Source organism: Pleuronectes platessa, chromosome 15, assembly GCF_947347685.1.
Source record: "Pleuronectes platessa chromosome 15, fPlePla1.1, whole genome shotgun sequence".
Taxonomy (NCBI): domain Eukaryota; kingdom Metazoa; phylum Chordata; class Actinopteri; order Pleuronectiformes; family Pleuronectidae; genus Pleuronectes; species Pleuronectes platessa.
In genome coordinates this window covers 7,340,519-7,363,746 of record NC_070640.1, presented here as the reverse complement: position 1 = coordinate 7,363,746, position 23,228 = coordinate 7,340,519, and the positions used below count along the sequence as shown (strand labels likewise).

At 44.1% G+C, this 23,228-nt stretch overlaps 1 protein-coding gene across 1 annotated transcript; it reads right to left on the bottom strand.

Annotated features, from left to right (window-relative positions):
* Positions 1-293: 293 nt before the first annotated feature.
* On the bottom strand, positions 294-23,010 carry gabra1 (gamma-aminobutyric acid type A receptor subunit alpha1). Its single transcript, XM_053441519.1, has 9 exons — positions 22,931-23,010; positions 18,735-18,847; positions 17,695-17,762; positions 15,788-16,008; positions 14,635-14,717; positions 13,318-13,461; positions 12,360-12,512; positions 1,266-1,468; positions 294-614 (listed from the first exon to the last, which is right to left on the bottom strand). The coding sequence occupies exons 1-9, from the start codon at positions 23,008-23,010 to the stop codon at positions 294-296; spliced, it is 1,386 nt and encodes a 461-aa protein (XP_053297494.1).
* Between the last annotated feature and the right edge of the window lie 218 nt (positions 23,011-23,228).

The following is a 23,228-nucleotide window of genomic DNA, read 5'->3' as shown; positions in this document are numbered from 1 at the left end:
TGTAGAATAGCATTCTCTTGGCTATATATTTATATTTGTATTTTCTAAGTAGCATTGTCCCAGAGCTGAACAACACCCTCTCAAAAGTCAGTTTCGTTTTCGTTCTATTATCCCCTCTTTTTTTCTTTTGTCAAAATCTTCAAAATTTAGGTAAACATAGAAGCAATGCAACGACTGGGAATTCAAACCAGCATGGACACCATGTTCGTCTGAAAATAAACACTTTTTTTAAGGAGGAATAAGAAAGAAAGTGAAATAATTACAGATATAATTTAAAAGGAATGAAACATGGATTAGTGTGGATCCATTCCCTGCAGTTTGGGCTTCTTATTCAAGTAAGTTGCCCAGTAGACCAAGTTAAAGGTTCCAAAGAGTAATGGGAAGGCTATTCTGGCAATCCTGTCTATCTTGCTCACACTGTTAAAGGTTTTCTTGGCCTCTGGAGGTTTGGGCTTTGGCTCCTCCTTGGGCTCGGACGGGGGCGGCGGTGCGCTTTTGGCAATAGTGGCCAATCCAGGGTCCCTGGCAATATTGGGCGCGAAGGCTGTAGCAGTGGCAGCTGGGTAGGCTGTGGTGTTGTTCTTCTTGAGGAGGGACTCCTTCTTCTTCTTTTGCTGATTTTGTTTTTGTGGGGGAAATATTGGAAAAATACAAAAAAAAAAGGACAAAAAGGTTCTGGTTAAAGCTTTGACTGTTCATGTATATTTGAAATGTTCATTCCTCACCACCAAATACCATAGGGTCCACAGTGGTCTTAGACCACTATCCCATTCACTTGAATTGGAACCCACTGCATTTCTAAATATAAACATTAACCTCAGCCATCTAAGAATTAATAATAAAAACAATTCATAAAATAAAACTGCTGCAGAGTAGTGAGAGTACCGCGCTGCTAACCGTAGCATGGAGACAAGTGGAGCAGAAAGCACAAGATGAACACTAAACTATTCATGTTCATGTCATGCTACACAAATTGCATTTTCTATGAGATGAGCCTGCGACAACAACTAAATGTTCCTGCCTCGGCCTTGCTCCCTCTGCAGCTAAGTGCTAACTCTCCTGGTGCAACATTTTAAAACGGACTCCATGCATGTAATTTTTAACATTTTCTTTTCTGTGACTGGTGTCAGGTCTTATTAGGAGTTCATCCACTTCCTGGAAACACAGCCACGTGCCATATAACCGCAACAAGCCATAGCATGTTTGTTTGTTTTGTTTTTCTCTGTGTTTGGAGGAAGACATTATAAAAGAGTTGCCTCACATACCTTCTCTGGTACCACACTCTTTCCATCCCAGGCGTAACCCCTCTTGGTGAAGTAGTTGACTGTGGCAAACTCGATGAGGGCCGAGAAGACGAATGCATAGCAGACAGCGATGAACCAATCCATAGCTGTGGCGTAGGCCACTTTAGGGAGAGAGTTCCTGGCACTGATACTGAGTGTGGTCATGGTCAGGACAGTGGTCACTCCTGCAGGGAAATACAAAGATCCATACATGATTAGCATATCTAAGATCATATGGATGCTATCGGTACTCACCTGTGTATCATGTGTATGAAGATCAAATAGGTGAAATATGTTAACACTCCATATTATATAAAAATATCTGAAACCCCTTTAAAATTGGTTCCAGGAGTCGCCAACCTCGTCAATTTCATGACATCAAACCCTTTCTAGAGGAGTGATGTGGCATAAAAGTGAATTTACTGTTGACACTAGCTACCGTTTGGCAGTAAATTCAAAGTATTTACATGCAGCATGGGTATGGTACCATGATATAGGGACGTCATATTGTGCATGGGAAGTGTTTTTATATATATTAATAAATCCAATGAGGCTGCAGTTCACTCACATTAATCTGTGTGAGCACTCTTGCAGCTTGTGCTTTTAATAGACTCGGAAAGGAAGAGATCTCTGCCGATGCAGCTTAGAGATGCAGTTACAGCCTCAGAGATGCGGCGGCTGATTATAAAATAGTCTTTCTCGCTTAATTTGACCTCCACACCAGCGCCAAAGCATTCGCAATAAAAATAAATCAGAGTAAACAATCTTTGTTCGAAGTGCCTGATAAAAGAAGCGGATGCCCGTCGAGGAAAATCAAGTGCACCATTAGCTACTGGAAGCTAAGACCCTGCACTGGGAAGCAGAGGAACTGGGTCAGAGCGCAGCTAACAATGCGGTGCTCGTCACAGAACAGGCTACTGCAGATGTTTACACACCAAATAACATCAGCCTAAGGAGCGATCACTCCACCGCTTCAGCCTGGGCTATCATGAGGGGAGGTGGAGAACAGCTGGCTCCAACAGGAACTATGAAAAATGCAGAGGGGAGCCTCCCACACACATGCTGCGTGTGCAGAAACATGTTTATGTACAGTACACACACATGTACATGATAGCCTCACACACACACTGTGATGTTGAAAAGATCCAAAGAAACGTCTCCTAATCGGCTTCTTGAGATTTATTTTAAACATCAAAGGATGATCGTGTCTTTCTCTCAATTCTGAGCAAACTTTTCAACCTTGAACTTTTCAGTCCTTTGTTGATCCAGACACTCAGGCGAACTCTAATATTAAAGAAAATCTTCTTCTGATTCAAATGTTAGAAAAAAAGGAGGCCACCCTGCAGCGGCTGGACGGGAACAGCTAACAACTGAAATGAAAAACTACATCTGTGAAGAATATTGCTCAATATCTCCGATGACTATATCAGACAGTTGTTTATTCAACTGTCAGTCAGCGCTGTTATGATCTATTTATCACCACCGCTCCTCTCTGTCAGTGTTGCCTTCCCTTCACTGGATTGTTACGACTTCTCTTTGGTTCAAACTTTCTCGGCTTTGTCATGTTTGTGGCGAACGAACCATCAATTATGAAAGACCTCAGACAAAGCTGGTTAACTTAATATGAATAATTCTACAGCTGCCTTTTTCTAATTTGCAGTTTCAATTGTTTACAACGAGTTTGTATCAAACAGCAGCTGCAACATGGGGACCCTTTTATATTTGCTCAACAGAATCAACACTAGTTTCAAGAGATTCAAGTATCAAAAGACAGTGGATTACATTCACTTACAGTTATGTAATGTTTCTGTTATTGTCTCCACCACCTCCAAACTGCAAACACAGCTAATACTAAGTCATTACACGTGTCCTCAAATGTTACTGTTCCCCCTCAGATCCATGGACTCTTCCTCCTCTGTTCTGCTGAAGTGTTAGGAGATGAATCACTGACTCCTCATCCTCCCACTCCCTTTTCACATGATTTTGGCATTGCTGACTCTGGTGCGGTGGCATGAAGCATAAAGGATGAGTATTATGTTCTCATTAGTCAGAGCCAAATAAATGATTGGCCATTAGCCATGAGCCAACAAGACACCTCTGATGGATTTACTGCATCTGAATATTAGGTACACCGGGTGTGTGATCATACATTCCTGGTGTTTGTTATGGCACCAGAAGAATAACAAAGTGGGTCAAAGATATTTTATTTCTGAAATAATTTGTTGTTGAAATTTTCATTGCATGGTCTTTAAGAAAAGGTCTCTGGTAGATAGTCAGTTTAAACAGATAAAAAAAGGACGGAAGGAGGAATGATTAAGAGCAACACTTCCCAAATCATCGCACACATACTACAACTGCACTGAGCACAGCTTGAACAAAGGAAAAAATATGAATTATGAATCCAATCAAATATCCTAAACTCAGCTTCCTGTGTATGTGATGTGCACAGATGGAGAGGGAGGATGTGAACGATAAAGGTAGCCGCTGTTGAATTCAGATAATGTGGTGTAAAGCCTGAAAGTCATTTTTTATGCTATAGTGATTGTATTAATAATGTCATGTGATGTCACAGAATCCACACCTTGTTCTGCGACCCCCCAACTGCTAAGTAGGGCATTGACTGATTTGTGGATGCATTGTTGTGGGGGTGCATGGCAGCAGGAGATATGGAAATATTAAGTCATGCTTACTCATGTATTCACACCAGATTTTCCATACCCCTCTATCTCAGCTCGGAATTATGTTCACACGCGGCTAATTTGCTCGAGATAAATGAGGAAACTTGCGCAGCTTTTTACACAAAATGCAAAACGTTAATATTGTTCTGTTCGCCGGGACGATTTGTTTTCTACATCCTACAAAAAAAAAAAAATTATCTCACGCTGAGCTTCACACGGGCAGAATTCCAAACAGTGGAGCTGCCTGAAAACATTCCAGCACCTCTCATTGTCTCTTTGTCCAGATCGTGTGCGCTCCCCACAATATCTGTGACAAGGGGAAGTTGATGCCGTTTAAAGTTTGACAGCAGCGTGTTAAGACTTCTGCTGGAGTGCGACATTAGCATCAAGGTGTCACTGCTTTATGAGGCGCGTGCCAGAGTAGTCTCCGTTGCAGCACGGCCAGTGGTGAAGTGATTTTCGCCAGCGATTATGCAAACTCATGGCCTCGGCAGGTGCTGGAGCACAGAAGAGACAGCTCACACTCCGTGCCACTGAGGTATGGGAAAGATGAAGTATTCAAAGGGACAGCTGTTATCGGGAACAACTAAAAAATCTATAAATATATATATATATATGTCCAGGGGAGGATGAAAGCATGTATAAGTATTTACAGAGACATGTGAGGTGCCGTATGAAAGACGGTGAATGAAAGGGGAGTTTTATCACATTATGGTGTTTAACCTGTTTTCAGTTTGCCCCAGTAAATCAGTTCATTTTAGTGGGGGATGATGAAGGCAGCTCCACTGGGTATTACACAAGTCCTTATGAAAGCGCCCAGATGCTTTGAATCATATATACTTTACTGTGTTTGACAGGCTCGGTTGTCATGGAAACAAGTCTTCCACCTCCTCCAACGTCTTAAAACCACGAGAGAAGAAAAAACCGTTTTTTAAAATATCAAAGCTTTGTCTTTTCTTTTCCTTCTGTGTGTATCTTTTACAATCATCTGCATGTACGTGTGTGTCTGTGTGTGTGTACCCCCCCCCCCCCCCCCCCGTGTGTCCGTCCAGTGACAGCTCTGCTTAGGAACCATTTAGAACACGAGGGGGTTGATTCATTAGAACGTGACTCCAGAGCCGGGTTTAAATGACTCCATTTGACATGTTGTAACTAATAGACTTGAGGCTTTGAGGGCTGTTAATGAACAAAGTCACCGATCTGGAAAGTTCTAACTGGATTAATAGTGGAGTAACTCAATTCCGGAAAGTCCCTTCCACTCAATTTAGCTCCGTGTGCACAATCAGCGACACTTGATTTATACGATACATATCTTCTAATGCGATTTTTTGGCCCTCTATTTGTGGACTCACTCTCGGATACACACATATATAAAATAGGAAACATCTTTGGAGAAAGATGGTGCGAGAGAGCAAGTATGGGGAAATTAAATTGTGGATTAAAGGTGATAGATAACAAGGTGACACATCACTGCAGCCTCATGAAGGAAATGGTTTACACGGCTAAACGTGGGAAAACAGCCCAATATCCATTTTTTATAGAATAACAGGGAACAAATGTCTCACACATTAAGTGAAACGTAGAGAGTTCTGATTTAATTTAGTCAGGCTGATCAGTCTGATGGAGTTTTAGTGCTCAACTGTCTTTAGAAGCCTGTGGATCAGAAGATGAATTGCTCCAGACAAAGATAAAAATCAATGAATGGGCGCCAGTTTGTGTGTCCTTTCGGGTCAAACAAAAATGTTCAGCATATGGTGCAAAGTAATTTTTTAAAATTGCTATTAATATAATTAATCTTCCCTATTATACACTGATTGCTCTGGTTGACAATCCCTCAATGACAGGCTTCAGCTAATCTGACCGGTCTCAGGCAAACTCCACTGCTCAGCGACTGGACCAAGGCCAAACCACAGACACGTCTTTGTGGGGAAGAGTGAGCTTTCAGGGAAATGTCTGCTCTCTCTCTCTCTCTCTCTCTCTCTCTCTCTCTCTCTCTCTCTCTCTCTCTCTCGCTCTCTTTCTCTCTCTCTCTCTCTCTCGCTCTCTCTCTCGCTCTCTCTCTCTGTCCCTCTGCTCCAATTCCTCCTGATTCCAGACAGAATTTTGCCTCTGACAATGTTTTGGGTGAGATGGCAATAAATCAATCTGGACAATTTAAATCTGGGATGAGGTCAAACGTGCATGGGGCAGCGGGGACGAGTGCTCATTCAAAGACCACTTATGCTTTTGGAATCCAGCATCAAGGCAGGTTGCTAAAGAGCCTCGTGATAAAGTTGCTGTAATTGAACTATGTGGCACGCACCACCGCTCCAGAACAATAATGGCACAGAGAATACCTGCCATGCATTCGCAGGGATGGAAAAAAAGGAATGCCAGAGCCAGTAAGTAAGCTTTTAGAAGTCGCTGGGGGGGACTGCACATCTGCAGGACTATGAATTCAATTCAATTCAGTTTTTTATTTGTATGGCGCCAAATCACAACATATATTATCCCAAAGCACTTTGCATAGGGAGGTCAAGAACTTGCATTGTATAGAGGAATCCATATTCCCCACGATGTGTGAGCGTGCACTTAGCCCCACTGGAGGGAGAAAGACTTCCTTTAAAAGGTACTCAAGAAAGGTTGAAATACTGAAATATTGATTATTAAAATGTTCCATCTTGAGCTCCACCATCTTTCTACTTACTAAACCTGTACTATTTTCTAAGAGCCGCTTTAACATAACCGTTACAGAAATACTACGCTATTAGAGTTGTTTGTATTCATTTTGTTGTGAAAACAAATGGAACAACTGCACGATTTTTTGTGTTGGCACTAAACACTTCAAAATAAAATTCAGGTGCACAAAAGTGGCGTTTTTATAAGCTTCCCTTCCAGGATTTGTACTTTTATGGGAAACATGTGAACAATCAGCTGGATCTCATGCTGATACCTCAGTGAGTAGTAACCTAAGTACAGTTGATGAATGAACACGGCCGGGGGGGTGTTGGGAGTTGTCAAGCAACTTTTCATTTTCCTCTCAACTGGTCCCAGGGGAGAAGCTGTCTTTGTTGCATGTCTGTCAACATCTCCCCACAGTGCTGTGGCTACTCATCAATGCAGGCCTTATCAATAACTGAAGCCTCAGGAGGGAGGGGGAGGGGGGGGGGGGGCTGACTGAGAGGCACGATATCTTCAGCTAGGTCACCTTTGATTTGCATAAGTGAAGAAACAAATTGACGTCTTGATTGGCAGTTGAATTAAATGAGTGTTCCAGCACCACAGCCTTGGCACGCACACACACACACAGACACACAGACACACACACACACAGACACACACACACACACACACATGGAAGCACTGTGTCACCGAGTAATCGTTAATTTATGAAGACACCCACTGGCAAACAACCAACATGTGCACATATAGCAGACATATCTATATATATATATATATCCGATGACTACCACACGTGCTCACATTTGTGTACATACACATCCAGAACACTCACGCACACACAGACACAAACACAGGGTCTTGTTCCCTAATGAGCAGATACATTAAACAGCATCATGGGAGAACCAATAAATGCCCAGTCAATAGCTCTCAAAGTGGGGAGAAGGAGGCAATCTTGTCCCTGACAGCTGAGAGGCGGAGCGGGGGAGACGGGGGGAAGGGAGAGTGGCGGGGGGGGGGGGGGGGGGGGGGGGGGGAGGGGGGGGGGGGGAGAGAGGAGAACCGAGCTTCATATCAGCGCCATCAGTGGCGGTTTCCTTTTGCTTTTTCATTTGGACCGCAGATAAATAAATTGCCAACGGTTTTCCAGTACACCGAACTGGCCATAAACCAATCAGCCTTTTAATCGGGCACAATGATAAATAAGATAACTCTACCCACTGCTGTGTTTTCAAATTGCCTATTCATCTACAGGGCAGGCTTGAGGAGAAGATTCAGTGCAGAGGCTGTGCTTCATAGTCACATAATGAAATTTAAACTGTGCTTTGTTTGTACATGTTGGCGGGGGGGGGGGCTCTGTCAGCATCGAACATCTGTGTTGAAAATGTAAACCTGATCACATCTGTAGCACTAAGACATTACAAACAGTATAATGTCACAGTGGCTGCCTGTTTATTATTCTTACCGGTGCACTATGTGATGCATCGATATTGTGTTGTGCTGAAATGAAAACAAGGAGAAACCAAGCTGTGAGTACGTGTCTGCTGGAGGAGTGATTACACTGCATGTGTGGAGTTTAGTCATTGCTCCTGTGGTAAATATATATTATATAAAAGAGCCATATTTTCTTTCCAGGTGCAATTTTCCTCGCAGGTTTTTGTTTGTTCCCCTGCAGTCTTTTGGTCTTTATTCTGTGTGTATGTAACATCGTTGGTTTCATCCACATATTTGTTCTAATAATGAGTCTTTATCACTTAGTGTCTTCGTGTAGCCACTCATCATTAATTTTTGGCATCGCAGGATTTTTTTGTAAAGTGCCACAGCGCTTGTACATTATTTTGCAACTCGAAGGCAAGATGGAGTTGTGTTAATGGCGAGTGACAGTGGTGAAATGAAAAATGACGTTATGAAGGGAGAAGAGGGTTTTTCATCAGTGATGGATTTATAAACTTATTTTCCCTTTGAAAATGTAATTAATGAGCATCATGGGCACGGGTGATGCTTGTCCCCATTCCTCACAACGAATAAAAAATTCTCATGTAAGCGTTTGCTTACCTTATAATTTCCAGACAGAGCAAAAAGCACTGGATGACAAGACATTAAGTTGGGAGCCTTATTAAATTCCCATTTTCCCACGTAGATCATCAATCATCCATGTAGATGTAATTAATGAAATTCATATGGAGGCAGGGCTGATCTGCTTATCAGTTTGGTTGTGTCGTGTATTGAACCAATTTTTATTTCTCTGTGCATAAGAGGCAATAATTAAGTGATATATTTATAAAACGACCGGTAAAAACAATATATGTTTTATTATTTATCTCTATGTGTATTTAACCTTGTGTCATGGTAAACCCCAATGTGAATGCAACTAAATTAAACTTAGACTTGTGCTGCCCTGGGAATGTGACCATGTCAGACATAATTCAGAAAATCATTACATTTGCTATCATGTATATGATGATGTGCCTTTCTGAAAAGAGGCCTGACACTACATCAGGTGTTATTTGTGTCGATCAGAGTCGTGAAACCGTTCCTTCCAAGCCGCTAGCCGCCTGTTCCACATTCCTGACATCCCTCTGCCTCGTGTCGTAGCCATCGAATGTTCAAAGCGCCGTTCTCAAAAATAATCAGTAAATGCAGCCGGGGCGACGTCACAACAAGACAAATGGAGGCAGAGGTGCTGGGAAAACATTTCCCCCTTCATACACAACAATCATTTCGAGAAGTGAGACCGCAGTAAACATTAACCTCCATCTAACATGAACACGCGGCGCAATGCTTCTGTGTTGACACTGACTGCTTCCTGGTCGCTTGTTATTTAAGTTGACTTTTGAATATGATTCATCGAGACGGTCTGTAAGATGAAGACATACTGCACACATAGGCAATGCATGAGCCTCTGTGACAGGACAGCTCAGTGTACCCTGCCATCCTAATGGTGCGAGACACATGTACACTTGCTTTATGTGCCACATAAATCTTTGACACAGATGATAGTTTAAGGATTAAGATGGCGATTAAAGATCCGGATTGCCTGCTATGTCTTTCAAACGATTCGTTTAAATCGGTATTGACATTGTAACCTCTTTGAGGAACGGGCTCATTCATCTGCCGCCTCAGATGATGCATATTAATCACATGAATGACCTACCTAGTGCACCTGGAAGCTGCAGCGGTGCAGTGTCTTCATGAAGGCATGTGCATGTGGTTATTCAACTGTGTGCATGTGTGCGTGTGCGTGTGTGTGTGTGTGTGCGTGTGTGTGTGTGTGTGTGCGTGTGTGTGTGCGCGCACGCTTGTAATCTCGTGAAGCAGAACCAGCAGTGATAGCATGAGGGACACACACATGCCCTAGATAGTTGTTTGAACCTAATCTAGGCCATCCTCATTTCCCCTCGACACGTGATGAGCACCGCAGGTAGCAAGCTGTGGCGCGCGCACACACACACACACACACACACACACAGATTAAAACACTCACAAATAAACACTAAAAAAAACGCCGAAACATTGCAGGAAGCGTATATTAAAAAGAATAAAACTGCTGCATGCCGCAGAGCCGCAAAATCGAGTGCCTGTGTAACGTTTTCGGGAGAGCTCTGGATGTTGTGGGCCAGGGGAGACACTGACATACATGAGAAGAGCAGGAGGAAAGAGGGAGAGCGCTAGAGAGAGAGAGAGAGAGAGAGAGAGAGAGAGTGAGAGCGACAGAGAGAAAAGAAGAAAGAGTGTATGATGAGGTAACTCAAGGACATTCTGCCTGCTGCTGTGCTGCTACAGAGCATGCTGCAGACTAGCTAAAGCTTTCCTTTTGGGCAGTATTATGTAAGACCTCAGTGTGACAGACGGACAGATACATGCTACGTACACACACTCACACAGACACACACAGATACATACAAGCACACACACACACAACACACATATGCCAATCGCTGTGCGCGCACACACACACACACACATGCATAAATAGACCCACAGTGACAAATTCATCGCACACGCAGGAGGACACAGACACACACACTTGTTGACACACATTCAGAGCACGTACATCTAAATTCACAGTGAGTCTTGGGCTTGAAACTCTGCTGCAGCCAGCGCCACAGTTGATTAGAGCTTGTGTTCCCTTCATTGGTGCAGAGTACGAACAGAATAAAAAAATAACGTGCGTTAAGAATGTGTCAGATTCCTTCTAAAATGTAAGATCCTTAGAGGCAACAGTTAGAAATGTGGGCCACAGCTCTTATTAGATTATTTCCAGAGACTTAGATGAGAAGACTGATTCTCCTCTGTCATCACTGTGTGGTTGCCAGGCAACCAGCAGTGACACCGTGAAGTCACCGCGCCCGGCAAAACGCTTCATAAGACATTTTACAGCATCTTGTCCTTTTAGTAATTTTCTCTTTGAGACACAACGTCTTAATCAGGACGATTTAGAGGTGTTGGCATTTTTGCGAGCTGTTGTCTGAGGCAGGATATAGATCAGCTCCTCTTGTCCATTCTGCTGTGCTGGCTCAGTCACTGGTGCTCATCTACTAGAGCAAATACAAGTATTTCCCAAATTGTTGGGATTTTCTTTCAGATGAATGCTTTTTGTCTGTTTCAGAGATTCATTCTTCAGTGATGTCGAGTAAACCATCACACTCTTTGCTTCCCCCCGATTGTCACTCATCAAGTCGTCAAACTCAATCAATAATCTGTCGTATCGTCAGGGAACAGACGTCAGGGCCCCGGCCTGTTTTTTTTTTCCAGGAGCAGCCTCCTCCTCACAAACGAGTCTTTTCTAACAGATGCAAATGAATTGTTCACACTGAAGCAGAAACACACAGCATAAACAATATAAAGCTGCACGTAACTCGTATTCCACTGTGTGTGGAGAAGCTGTGCATTTCACAGTTTCTTCGACTGAATCCAAAGTCATGCGTCACCAGTATTTCATTTTGAAATTCAAAATGTGTGATACAGTCATTTATCTTTGGATCTAAAATCCAAACAAAGAGTGAGGACACCATGTTATAACCAAACTACTACCAGTATGCAGTGAATATATAACAGTGTCTTCTGCTGATAAAATAATTCATGCAAAAAATACCATCTCCATAGAAGGCAAACCAATGATACTTGGTTTTAAATCACAATGTAATATTTAAACTATATCCCACTTATCATTCCATGACATGCAGAACCTATATTATATGTCCTCATCAGTTGACAGTTTATTAGGTGCACCCTAACTTTAATACTATAAAATACAACAGTCCTGAAACAGATCCTCCATTTATGAAGGTTATAATTCTCCGTTTTCCCTGGAGCAGCTTTAGAGAGATGTTGATTGAACAGTCAGATCATTGTGGAGACAGCAGTGTGTTGCAGTTATTTTGTCCACCCCATTCATATCAATAAGGGTAGGCTACAGAACAGAAACACCTCTCTGTATATTGCAATATAAGTTTGACAGCAGCACAAACTAGATGATCTAAAGTGATGTACGGTTGATTCAACACCTCCCTAAAACAATCTCGATAAATAGCTGAGCATTATAACCTTCACGCAGGTCGGATTTATTGTAGTACTATAGCAACAGACTGCGTTATTTTTAGCTAGGCGGTTTCTAATATACTGCCAAATGTGCGTACTGTATATTCCACATTGATTTTCCCCCGGAACAGATCTGAAACCTTCTGGTTCCCTTTCGTTCCCCTCAGATGTCTGAAAGGGAAGCGAGCCGACGACTCACCGAAGACAGTCCTGGCAGGGACGGACTCTCTGTTGAGCCAGAACGACACTTGGGAGAGGATGACAGTCATGATGCAGGGCAGATATGTTTGGATCACAAAGTAACCGATTTTCCTCTTCAGGTGGAAGTGGGTTGTCATCACGACGTATTCTCCTGTGGACAGCGGACGAGACAGAGAGTCAGGACCAACGCACAGACACACTTTCTCACCTTCACCATACATATCCAGGAGATGTATTGTATACCCGTGCCCGTAGTGTAATGTTTTTCTAACTTGTCGGTTGTGTTGTGGCATTCGTTTTTAGTGTAGTGGAGATTTATCGGCACGGTTGTGGGGGCGTCATTTGTTCAACAAACTCGATACCCTGGCAGCATCCGTTTCATCAGTGTACACAGGCCCGGTAGCAGAGAGAATACAACACTCACAGGAACAGGGTTTTTATCTGGATATAACAATACGCTGGTTTTTAGCTTTTCCAGAGACACATTTGTCAATATCAATGAAAATAGGTGCACTCACACATCAACAAGGCTTACTCTATGACACTTGGAAGCTACAGCGTCTTGGGAGCTTGGTATTAATAAAGCAAAGCATGAATTGGGGGGGAGAGGGCTGCTTAACGCATTGCTCTCTGCAAACAGGTCACCCATTTTATGCCGTCACAAATTTTTTCCAGTATCAATGGACCAAAAAGAGGAGGAGGTGTAAAAAAGATGTGACGGCCAGTGGGGGAATTATGAATCTGGGACATCAGTGTTGCAGCAAAGCAATGTGTCAGGTGACCTGATGCAGCATTTACATGATTTTCAGTTTCAGATTATTCATTCGTGCAGAGATAATTGACACTGGGATTTTATTTATTTTTTGAACCATTGAAAAAGACTTGATTCAGTAATGCAGCGTAAACACAATGTCATCAATGTTGAAATACAATTAAAAAGGGTATGGTTAACCTACCCGTGCTGGACAGCACCACACCAGAATCCACACTCTGTCCCATCAGATCGTACTGGTTTAACCTGGACCCGTCCTCTGCCACCACCACAGACTGGGCGGCTCCTCTGGTCCACACGTACACCACCTCTGCTCGAGTGTAGGCGTCTGAACAGAGAGAAAAGGCGTTATAAATGATTTTCTTTCCGGTTGCCTCGTGTCATGTGTTGCCTCGCAGGTTTATATTTTTGGAGCATTGCCAGGTGGGAAAAAAAAGGCAAATCAGAAATCAGGTCTCCCACTAAACTCCACTGGTTTAGTCTTCCCTCATCTCATTTTGTCTCTCATCTTGTCAAATCTCCTCTCATCCCCGCGCTCCCTGTCTTGTCTCATTTGCTGTTTAAGCACATTCTTCCCTCCTCTCACCTTGCTCCCGTGTCTCATCTCTGTTTATCTCATCTCGTTTCCTTAGCTAAACTCGCGTGTTTGTGTTTTCTTGTCAAACACTTTCGGATTTTGCGATGTGACGCGATGTCATGTCACATCGCGTCATTCCGTCAGCTCGTAGGGAAACAAACAAACAACCTCCCGACAGGACAACATGACCTCCAAACAGCCAAGTCAGTCTTCCGTTCCCTCCGGCCACCCAACCTGTCAGAGCTGCGGTGTGGCCGGACCACTGCAGAGGAAAGGATGGCTCCACTGCAGACTGCAGCATAAGGGAGAGAGAGCTCATCACTGAAATATTTAGGGAGTGAGTTCAATTTAAAGGAGGTTGAAGCCCGGTCCGCTCACTCACGCTGTGCAGCTGTCTGCAGAACGCCACTGTGACATTCACTTTTCTGTTTCTCCTCTCAGGCTTTCTACCTCCCAGTTCCTCCTCTCGTTCTCTATTCTCGTCTCCGCTCCTCCATCACTCTATTTCTTGTTGTGGATGCTGCAGGGTTAGGGGCTAGCTTTCAGAGGTGAGCAGCTGGTGGGATGCTCTGGATATATATGTGAGAGGGCGGCCTTGGATAAACACAGGTCTTTGCGTGACACGCCTGCCGGGGTCTTGTAGGGTCTTCCAGGGCCTGGCAGGGTTGAATGGGGGGGGGGGGGGGTGGACCAGAGGGGCCTTGGAAGGACAGTCCCTCTGGGAGAACAGCTGTTAGCACACTGTCATCCCTTATCCAGGACTGGTGCTGGGGTCATGCTCCCCGTCGGATGAGGAGGTGACAGCGTGTCAGAGAGGCGTATGTGTGAGTGTGTGTGTGTGTGTGTGTGTGGCTGTGCCGTGAGATCATGGGCGTTTACCCGTGTGTGTGTGCCAGGTTGTGTATGACTATAGAGGCCACTTACAGCTGCCAAACTTCAGTGGACAAGCATGAGCATCCATCGGGAAGTCCTCCAGGTGCATGGGACACTCCGCCCTGACTGTGAGCCTGGAGAGATTCACACAGACAGGGACAGTGAATTAGAAAAAATAAAAACAATATCAGCAAGGAGAAGGAGTACAGAGATTGTGGGAAAAGCAAAAAGGAAAGAAAATGCGATGTACTCCCCCCCCCCCCGAACAACTACAGTCCTTCTCCTTCTTCTTTATTTGAAACAGAGAGAGACACTGCTCCAGTTCTCTGAGCTGTGGCTTTTTTTATTTCCGGACAGCTTGGTGAAAAACCGGCATGTCAGGCCACCCGTGACACACTAATCTCCCATCCATCTCTCATCTCGCTCATCTGTGACAGCCACGTGGGCTCAGCCGCCGACCCCCCCTCCCCCTCCCCCTGCTATAAACATGCAAAAAACAAACGTTTTACCGTCCGTACCTTCGACGTCTCGCATCAGCATCACTCTGCGGTGTGCCTCAGGGTTTGTGTTGTGATTAAAGGTTTTATTTGACCTCCTCTGTGGTGCTATGTGTGGTTCTAAACGAGACTCGGCCGCTCGTACACCTTATTATCCTGCTCGCGAGCGTCAGATATCATCCCCAGCGTGATTTATCATGACTGGGTAAAACAATTTTATTTTTCCTGGTGAACACTACACTGACTGATTAAATGTAATGAAAATGTAAAGTTTGCGATACACACAAGACAGAGACAAGGCTGACCATAATCTCTGAAGAACAGTAGAGATGAAACATTATATAAGAAATATGATAAATTGTAATAAATTGAAAAATTATCATGAGCATATCATGGACGTGGTCGCGTGTTCCATCATTACCATGAACGCAGGTAGTGAACATTAAAACTCAAATGAAATTATCAAATGTTCCTTTGAGCTGAAATCAATGTCAACATCATCGACCACGTTTTCCTTTAATTATTTTCTGTTTGTTCCTAATATTAGATTTAATCACTCTCCCTGTTGTTCAGATAATATATATATATATATATATATATACCCCCAGCCATTCTCATTCATTTACAGTGAAGGATATGCGCTGATATTAAAATACAAATGCTTTTCCCCCCCTTTCAAATCCTCAACATGGAACATGCCAGCCTACCTCATGGTGTACAGCAGCGTGCCCTCCTCTGTGATCCGCAGCAGCTTGTTGGGCATGGTCATGTTGTGGGCCACAGACTTCTTGCCATTGTGGAAGAAGGTATCGGGGGTCCAGATCTTGCTGGCCATCAGGTTGTTGAGACGCAGCACGGCCATGGGGCCGGTGAACTTTAATCTCTCATCCTTCCAGCTCTGTCTGAAGAAGACATCGATGGTGTACTCCTACAGGTGGACGGTGAGAAGTGGACAACAACGGGAAGTCAATAAAGACGATGACAAAAAGAAGAGATAACCAGACACCACCCTTGTTGCACTTTTTTTTTTTAAAGCTGTTATCTCGTGAGTGGCTGAGTAATCCAACCTATTTTATTTCATTTTACCCTTTTTTGTGTTCGCACTTTTTCCATTTTTTCCCTCTCGTGTCACTTAGACTATCTTGTGCTATTTTGGGCCTGTTTTTTCCTGCTGGTAGCTGTCTCCTCGTGTTAAAGGGGTTTTTTTTAGCAGGGAGGCTCTAAGTGCACAGAGGTGGAAAGGTTCTCTAGCTGGTTCTCTTTACTAAAATAACGCCTCCATTTTTAGAGAACAGTGTGATAGCATGATGGCATGGGGTCTTTCTGTTGGGGGGGGGGGTTGCATGTTCTCCCTGTGACTGTGTAGGAGAAGTGTTTTCTCTTGGTTCTCACACTTCCCCCCACAGTCCAGAGCCAATCAGAATGGTGTTAGATGAGTAAGGTTAATTGGAGACTCTAAATTGACAGTAGGTGTAAATGGTTGCTTCAGTATATTGACCTGTCGAGGATCGCTCCAGCACTCCCCCTCCCCCGCCTAACCATTAGATGAAAAGCTATTTCAAATATAATGTACAGGATGGATGCCTTTGTAATTTCAGTGCAATAAAACTTGGTCGTATCTGCCTTCAAGTTCCAAAAAATGACCCTTATTCGCATTCATATTTGGAGAAACTTCTTTCCCTGGTAATCTAAATTACACTTGACACAAAAGGGAAGCCCTGGATATAAAATTAGGCGGACGTCTCGTTTTGGATTCAGCTTACGACTGTGGCTGAGAGCAGATTTTAATGGTTCCACATGACTGCCCCGACAGAGTAAAGGAAGCCAGTAAAAATGTCTCTGTTCTCTTCCCCTCACTTTTCCTCTCTGGATCCACGTAAGATAATTAGGGCGAGCTGAAACAGAGCTTCAAGGTAAGAGAGTGGGATAGGGAGAGGCCGGAGATGGAGAAAACGTTCTTCAGCTTCCTCCTTCTGGCTTCGGCAAAATACTCCTGGTTCGCATGTCAGCCAGTGCAATTAACTGAGATTATGTCAAGTAGAGTACACACACTTCACGTGCACATAACGGGAGTCTTCTTTCCCTCCCAAGTGCTAAAAGAGAGGCAGCGAGACATTTGGACGAGTTTAATTGGTTTCCGGTGCACGGGGCAAAGATCGGATGCTCGTGCCTGAACAGCCCGCGGCGTTTTTTTTTTTACGTAGCATATTGATGAAAACTAAGGAAATCATGAGTCAAGTGGTGTGATGCATTAAATGTCTTTGTCTGACCTAGCTGCAGAGTTTCCATGAGAGACAGTTCAGTGCGTGGAAAGCTCTGAAAAATGAATACTCCTTATACATATCAAACTAAGAAATATTTTATAGTATTCAGAAACAAGCAAACAGTATTCACATGCATATATACGGGGGGGTTGGCATTTATATAGAGAGGGAGGACAAATCATGCACCAGCAAAAACATTTCACACATGTGGCGGTTCTATTAGCACATCGAGATTTAATGGAATGAATTTAATTAATAAATATTTTACAGCTTTGAGACCTCCGCGGGGGGGGGGGGGGGGGGGGGGGGGGGGGGTTACTGACATTTACAGAGACGAAAAAGAGTCTTACCATGTCGTGGTCCGAGACTGGCCCGATGCTAGTCACGAAAATGTCAGTCTTGACTTCGGTTACACGCTCTGTTGAAGCAGGAAATTGCCAGAGTGAGTTTCTATCGGTGGCAATCATTAGCCCCTAACTACCTGTTAATGCAAGACCACCTGGCTAGCGCATCTGATTTATTCAGTTTATATGAAATACAAAAATATTAATATTCAGCGTAACCACATAAACACAAAAACACACAGCGTAAATTTTGGATGTCGATAACCATTTCTGTTGGTTTTGGTTTTAGTGTCAGCTCCACTACCCGGACAGTGGTTCAATCTCTTAATAAATGTTTAGAATGGCAGCATTACTGAAAATATGTCACTGTGTTCCCATAGCACTGATGGCTCAAATACATCCACTGGGGATTCATTTGGAATGAGCAGAGTGAGGCAATGAATGTGTGTGTGTGTGTGTGTGTGTGTGAGAGAGTGAGGGCTCATTCCCTCTGATTCTGAAACTGAAATGTGACTGCATGATTTATGAATGATACCCATCATAATCCATAATTTCTTCCCCTTGGCTGCTGAACTTCTAGCAGGCCGGGCTTTATTCCGCTGTCTGTTTGATGCCCGCTGCATCACACTGTGAGATCCTCAGTGTCCTTCACACCCCAATTCTCACATTATCTCTCCCTCTTTTCACTTTTTACTCTCTGGTTCTGTCTCTTTTATCTATTTCTCTCCGTTTTGGGATTCTGCTCATACACTCACAGCCATTTTGTTTCGCACACCACCAGTGGACGGTTAACGATAGGAAATTGGTGCCCACACGATATAATTACATTTATAGTACAACTTTATAACAATTCACTGTTTCCAGAAGGCAGCAGATGGAAATTCAGACACTGAAACCCAACCCAATTTTATCAGATTTAGTCAGGATTGTGTGCTCGTGGAGACAGTAAGTCACTTGTATTTTGCATGATTTTTATACATTTGCAACAACAATTCAAACAGTCACCATTAGAGAAAAAAGACATTCAATGACTTGGGTTTACTGACCTCCTAGTCCTGGCCTGAGGCGATTGTCATAGCCATCCAGAAGGCTGTCTAAGATCTTGGTGAACACTGTGGTGTTATCTTTCTGTTCATCTGTCATGCCGTTCGTCCCAGCGCTGGCAAAGCAAAGAAAGAACAATTTAAAGTCACAGCGTAGAGTCGGAAAAGAAAAAAACCACAGTCACAACGGCCAAAGGACTAAGAACAAACTCAGACAAATGAATCATGTGTCAGAGTCAAGAAAGAGAGAAACTCCAGCACGTAGATGGAGAGACCTCTTTCGTCAAAGCACATGGGCAGAACAGAGCGTATCATGAATCACATCAAGAAAAAGAAAATGGACAAAAGAAAACTGTCAAATCCTGTTCGACGCTGACGCACTTCATTATTGTTGCCAGTTTAGAATTCACACTGTGTGACAATGAGGTTTGACATCACATTGATACGAGATTAACAAACGAGTGATTGTTCTGTGTTGGACTGGAAAGGGGGGGGGGGAAAAATCCCATGACGCCCAGTTATCCTGTGTTATCCACTGGAGAAAAAACCCATTATTTTTTTATAACACCAAGTGTTTAAGTTATTTTCATCACTGGGTTGCAGGGAACACGTAACCCTGCGCACTCACACCCGCCCACATATAGAAACAATCTCGCAGAGAGAGAGAGAGAATAGAGAAATCATAATACATTATTTATGCCTTAATATGGTCTTTTGGACCACAAAGGCCTTGCTGAATGTGCTGTTTGAACAACATGAAACAAAATGCTCCGAGCAACGCTGAATCGTGAGAGCAGAGTTTGCAGCATCTCCGCGCATAAATATTCCAACAATCGTATAATCAGGAATAGGCAGCCCTTAATTACATTGTGTTTCCAAAAGGCAAACAGCGAAAGGAACGGTCAGAGAGTGTGCATGTGCACGTGTGTGTCTGCATACTTGAATCAGTGATTGCATGTTCTGTGGGCTCAGGGCTCAGTGGGCATATTGCACAGCCCGTATCACATTTGTTTGCATGTGTGATAATGCTGATAATACCCCCGTGATAGTCTTAACAATGCACCGTACGCCGCCAAGCAATCATCCTCTCCCTCTTTTTTTTTAATAGCCAATAGCGCTCGGTTTGATTGCATGCTAAATAAACAGCAAGTGTTTGGAAACAAGCTCGGCAGCTGAAGGGCTCCAAGGAGAGGGAGAGGTCATCAAGATGATCTTAGCCCGGACCTGGAACGAGAGTGAGGGGAGAGAAGGAGGCAGAGAGTGGCGTCTGGAGAAACACGCACGAACGGCTCAACAGACGTTGAAGAGGGGAAAATGTGGAGATGGAGAGATGAAGGGGGGGGGGGGGGGAAGGGGAGGATACTGGGGATTTAGCGTTTCACAGAGATGCAGCTCACATTCTGAACTGTCGGATTGAGTCAGATCTCAGTGTCGGATGTGAGGCGTTAAACATTTTGCTTTCTAAATAAAGATGCTCCATCCACGTCACGCATGGATTTGTAAAAAAAAGGGTTGAAGCACATCTGTCTGCGTCCAATTTCGCTTGTTTCTCAAGCCTCCCCTCAATGTGCCAATTTTAAACCAAACAAAAATCTGGAAACCGTACGCCAGCTCTGAAACTGCAGAGATGGTGATGAGCAATTTTGTTTTGGAGGCTTTGGAAAACTCACGATCAAAACAATAATGAATCTGCACAAGCACAGATACAAGAAGTATAAATTGCATCCATGCGTCGTCAGCTGAGGCAGAACAATAAAAACACAACTTCCCCTTTTTCCTCCCATTTTAATGTTTATGCTTTGAACATTAATTTAGGCAATTGCAATTTGCCAAATCAGAGCGGGACAATGAAGCAGCTTTTGGGTGAGCTCCAAGGGTTACAGTCAACTTCTTTCCACCAACGCAGGAAACATGCAAGGACGTCCCACACCTCTTTCAAATTGGCCGATAATAAGAATCTGTCCTTACGAGCCATAAGTGAGTATCGGGAGTAACAGACAAACGTTTGAAAGAATCTATCACACAGCAGTTGTGTCCTTGCAGTCGTGGAATTATAGTCTTTCACTGGATATACTGATGCGTCAGAATGGATGATTTTTTTTTTTTTTTTTACTTTTAAACTTGAAATTTTTACAGGAAATTTGGGTGGTGTTTTGGGGGGGGGGGGCGGCTGGGGTTACATGCCATGGAGAAATGAACAGAAAATGGAGAGGGAAACATGTTCTGTGAGGGAGAACAAACACATGTATCAGCCAGGGGCCACATCCTCATAAAACCCTGTACACCACCCCCATCTACAGGTCATCTGAACAGCAACAGTGCCGTTCACACATACACACTCTGCCGAACGGCCCCTCTCTCTCTCTCCCTCTCTCTCTCTCTCTCTCTCTCTCTCTCTCTCTCTCATTCTGTGTTTGTCCGTCTCTCTCTGTCCCTCTTGTCACTCGGATATCTAATTATAAGGCAATTTCTTTCATTGGCAACCTACTGTAGCAGAGGTCTTCCTGATTACTGTGTTTCATTGAAATCCCCCCCCCACCCCCCACCCAAAGGCGTGTGTGTGTGTATGTGTGCGTGCGTGCGTGTGTGTGTGTGCCTGTGCGATTCTGTATGTGACTTCAAAAGGGGAATTGGATTATACAGTAAATCTTTGGCTGATAATTGCTTTGCAGTTTGCAGTGACAGTTCCTCAGTGCAGTAATCACTACTTTTACATTTTTCTCTGATGAGCTCATCCTGCCGCACACATCAGACCCTCTCTCCACTTGCCAGTCAGTACATCCCAAACCCGGGCTGTGATTAATTAATTAGATCAAGTCATTGTGCTATAATGACACAGTGCTGTGCATCATGTATAAAAAAATAGGACACGTTCCATCTGCAGCCTGAGTGTGCTCGGGGCGAGTAAGTGGAAACGTGTACCGTGTACTGTATGGCTGTGTGTATTTTGTGGCGTAGCTGTTGTCACAGAGAGAGAGAGAAGCAAGCTGGACCATCTCAAGACTTCACCACTGAAATCCACTGCGTGTGACAGTTCCACTGAATTATTCAACCGTGCAGAAAAAGGCCCGATCCCCTCAGTTTCTCCAGGGTTCTCCAGCAGAACCATCAAGGGACGAGAGCTCAGATGATCTCGTGCAGCTGCAGGATTCACCTTTTGGTTCTGTTTGACCTGTTATTGTGTGTATTTCAATTGCCTGCAGGTTTCAGTGTAAAATGAATTCATCCAAGGAGGGGAGTCACTTTACGACGTTTCGGGGTATGAACGGCTGCCCAGCATTTGAATCATGTGGGAATTAATGCAGTTGAAGTCACATGACACTGGATCTCATTGCTGTCATTTCATATCCAATCACTCATCTCCCTCCTCTGTTTGTCTGCTTCTGGTGAGGTGACATCTGACACCTCTGTGTTGACATTGGGAGTTTTTTTCTGTTCATTGACTCCACCACTCCCGCAGCAAATGTCAAATACGTGTGCTCGTATTTGTGCCAAATATCTCGGTGCAACACACATCATCTACTTTACAAAGCCCTGGTCTGAAGCCTGAGAGATGTTGTCCCACGAGGCTAGTGAACCGTAGAAAAATGTGGTGGTATTGTGGATAGTGGCTATTTTGGCTCCTCATCTCCTCTCACTTCTTATTAACTCATGCAATTATAGTCCTGGAGGTGTCCTGTGGGGACGCCCCAGTTAAAACCACATTAAATCTGCTCTGTAAGAGTGTAGCCCAACAAACCAAGCAATAGGCGAGATGTCAGAACATCACCCAGGCTGTTGTACCCCTGCTTGCCTCCATGGCTGTCCGACTGCCTGACTGACTGTACAACGGAAATAATGTTTTCGGCAAATTGAACATTCGTCGCACACCGAGACCAGCACGAGAAGATCCCTGTCCACTTCAACAAACTGCATTTAATATTTTCTAAACGCAGTGTGGTCTTCACAGTCTGTCCCCCATGTGTCACTGCTGCTTGTGTAATCACCGTGTCCCAGCCTTGATCACATAAACAATACTTAGACCTGCAATAATAAGCATGCTGAGCTTTCATCTCAAATCTATGCTTGAAGCTCCACACTGAGTCGTATGGACAGTGGGCATGAGGTGTGCAGATTATGTGGCTTTCGTTTCCTTAACCTCGTCCAATGATCCAATATACGCCACACATCGCATTTGTGAAATATAGAGTTTTTCTTACCTTTTCCCACTCAGCACGCTGCTGGCCCCAAGCAGGCACGCCCACAGACACAGAAGGGCCGTCCTGCTCCGTCCACCCATGGCTGCGGTATGAGGACCCTTCACTGTTGGAGGTCAAAGAGAGAGAGAGAGAGAATCACTACAGAACGTCGTCCCCGTGTCCCAGGAGCCAGTGGTCCACCATTAACCCAACATGCCATCACGTCAAGTACCAGGAAACATGTGGATTTCCTAAAAAGAACACCACGGGCTAACATGTGGGATGGAGGGGGGTGGGGGGGGGGGGGTGCAGTCTCTGA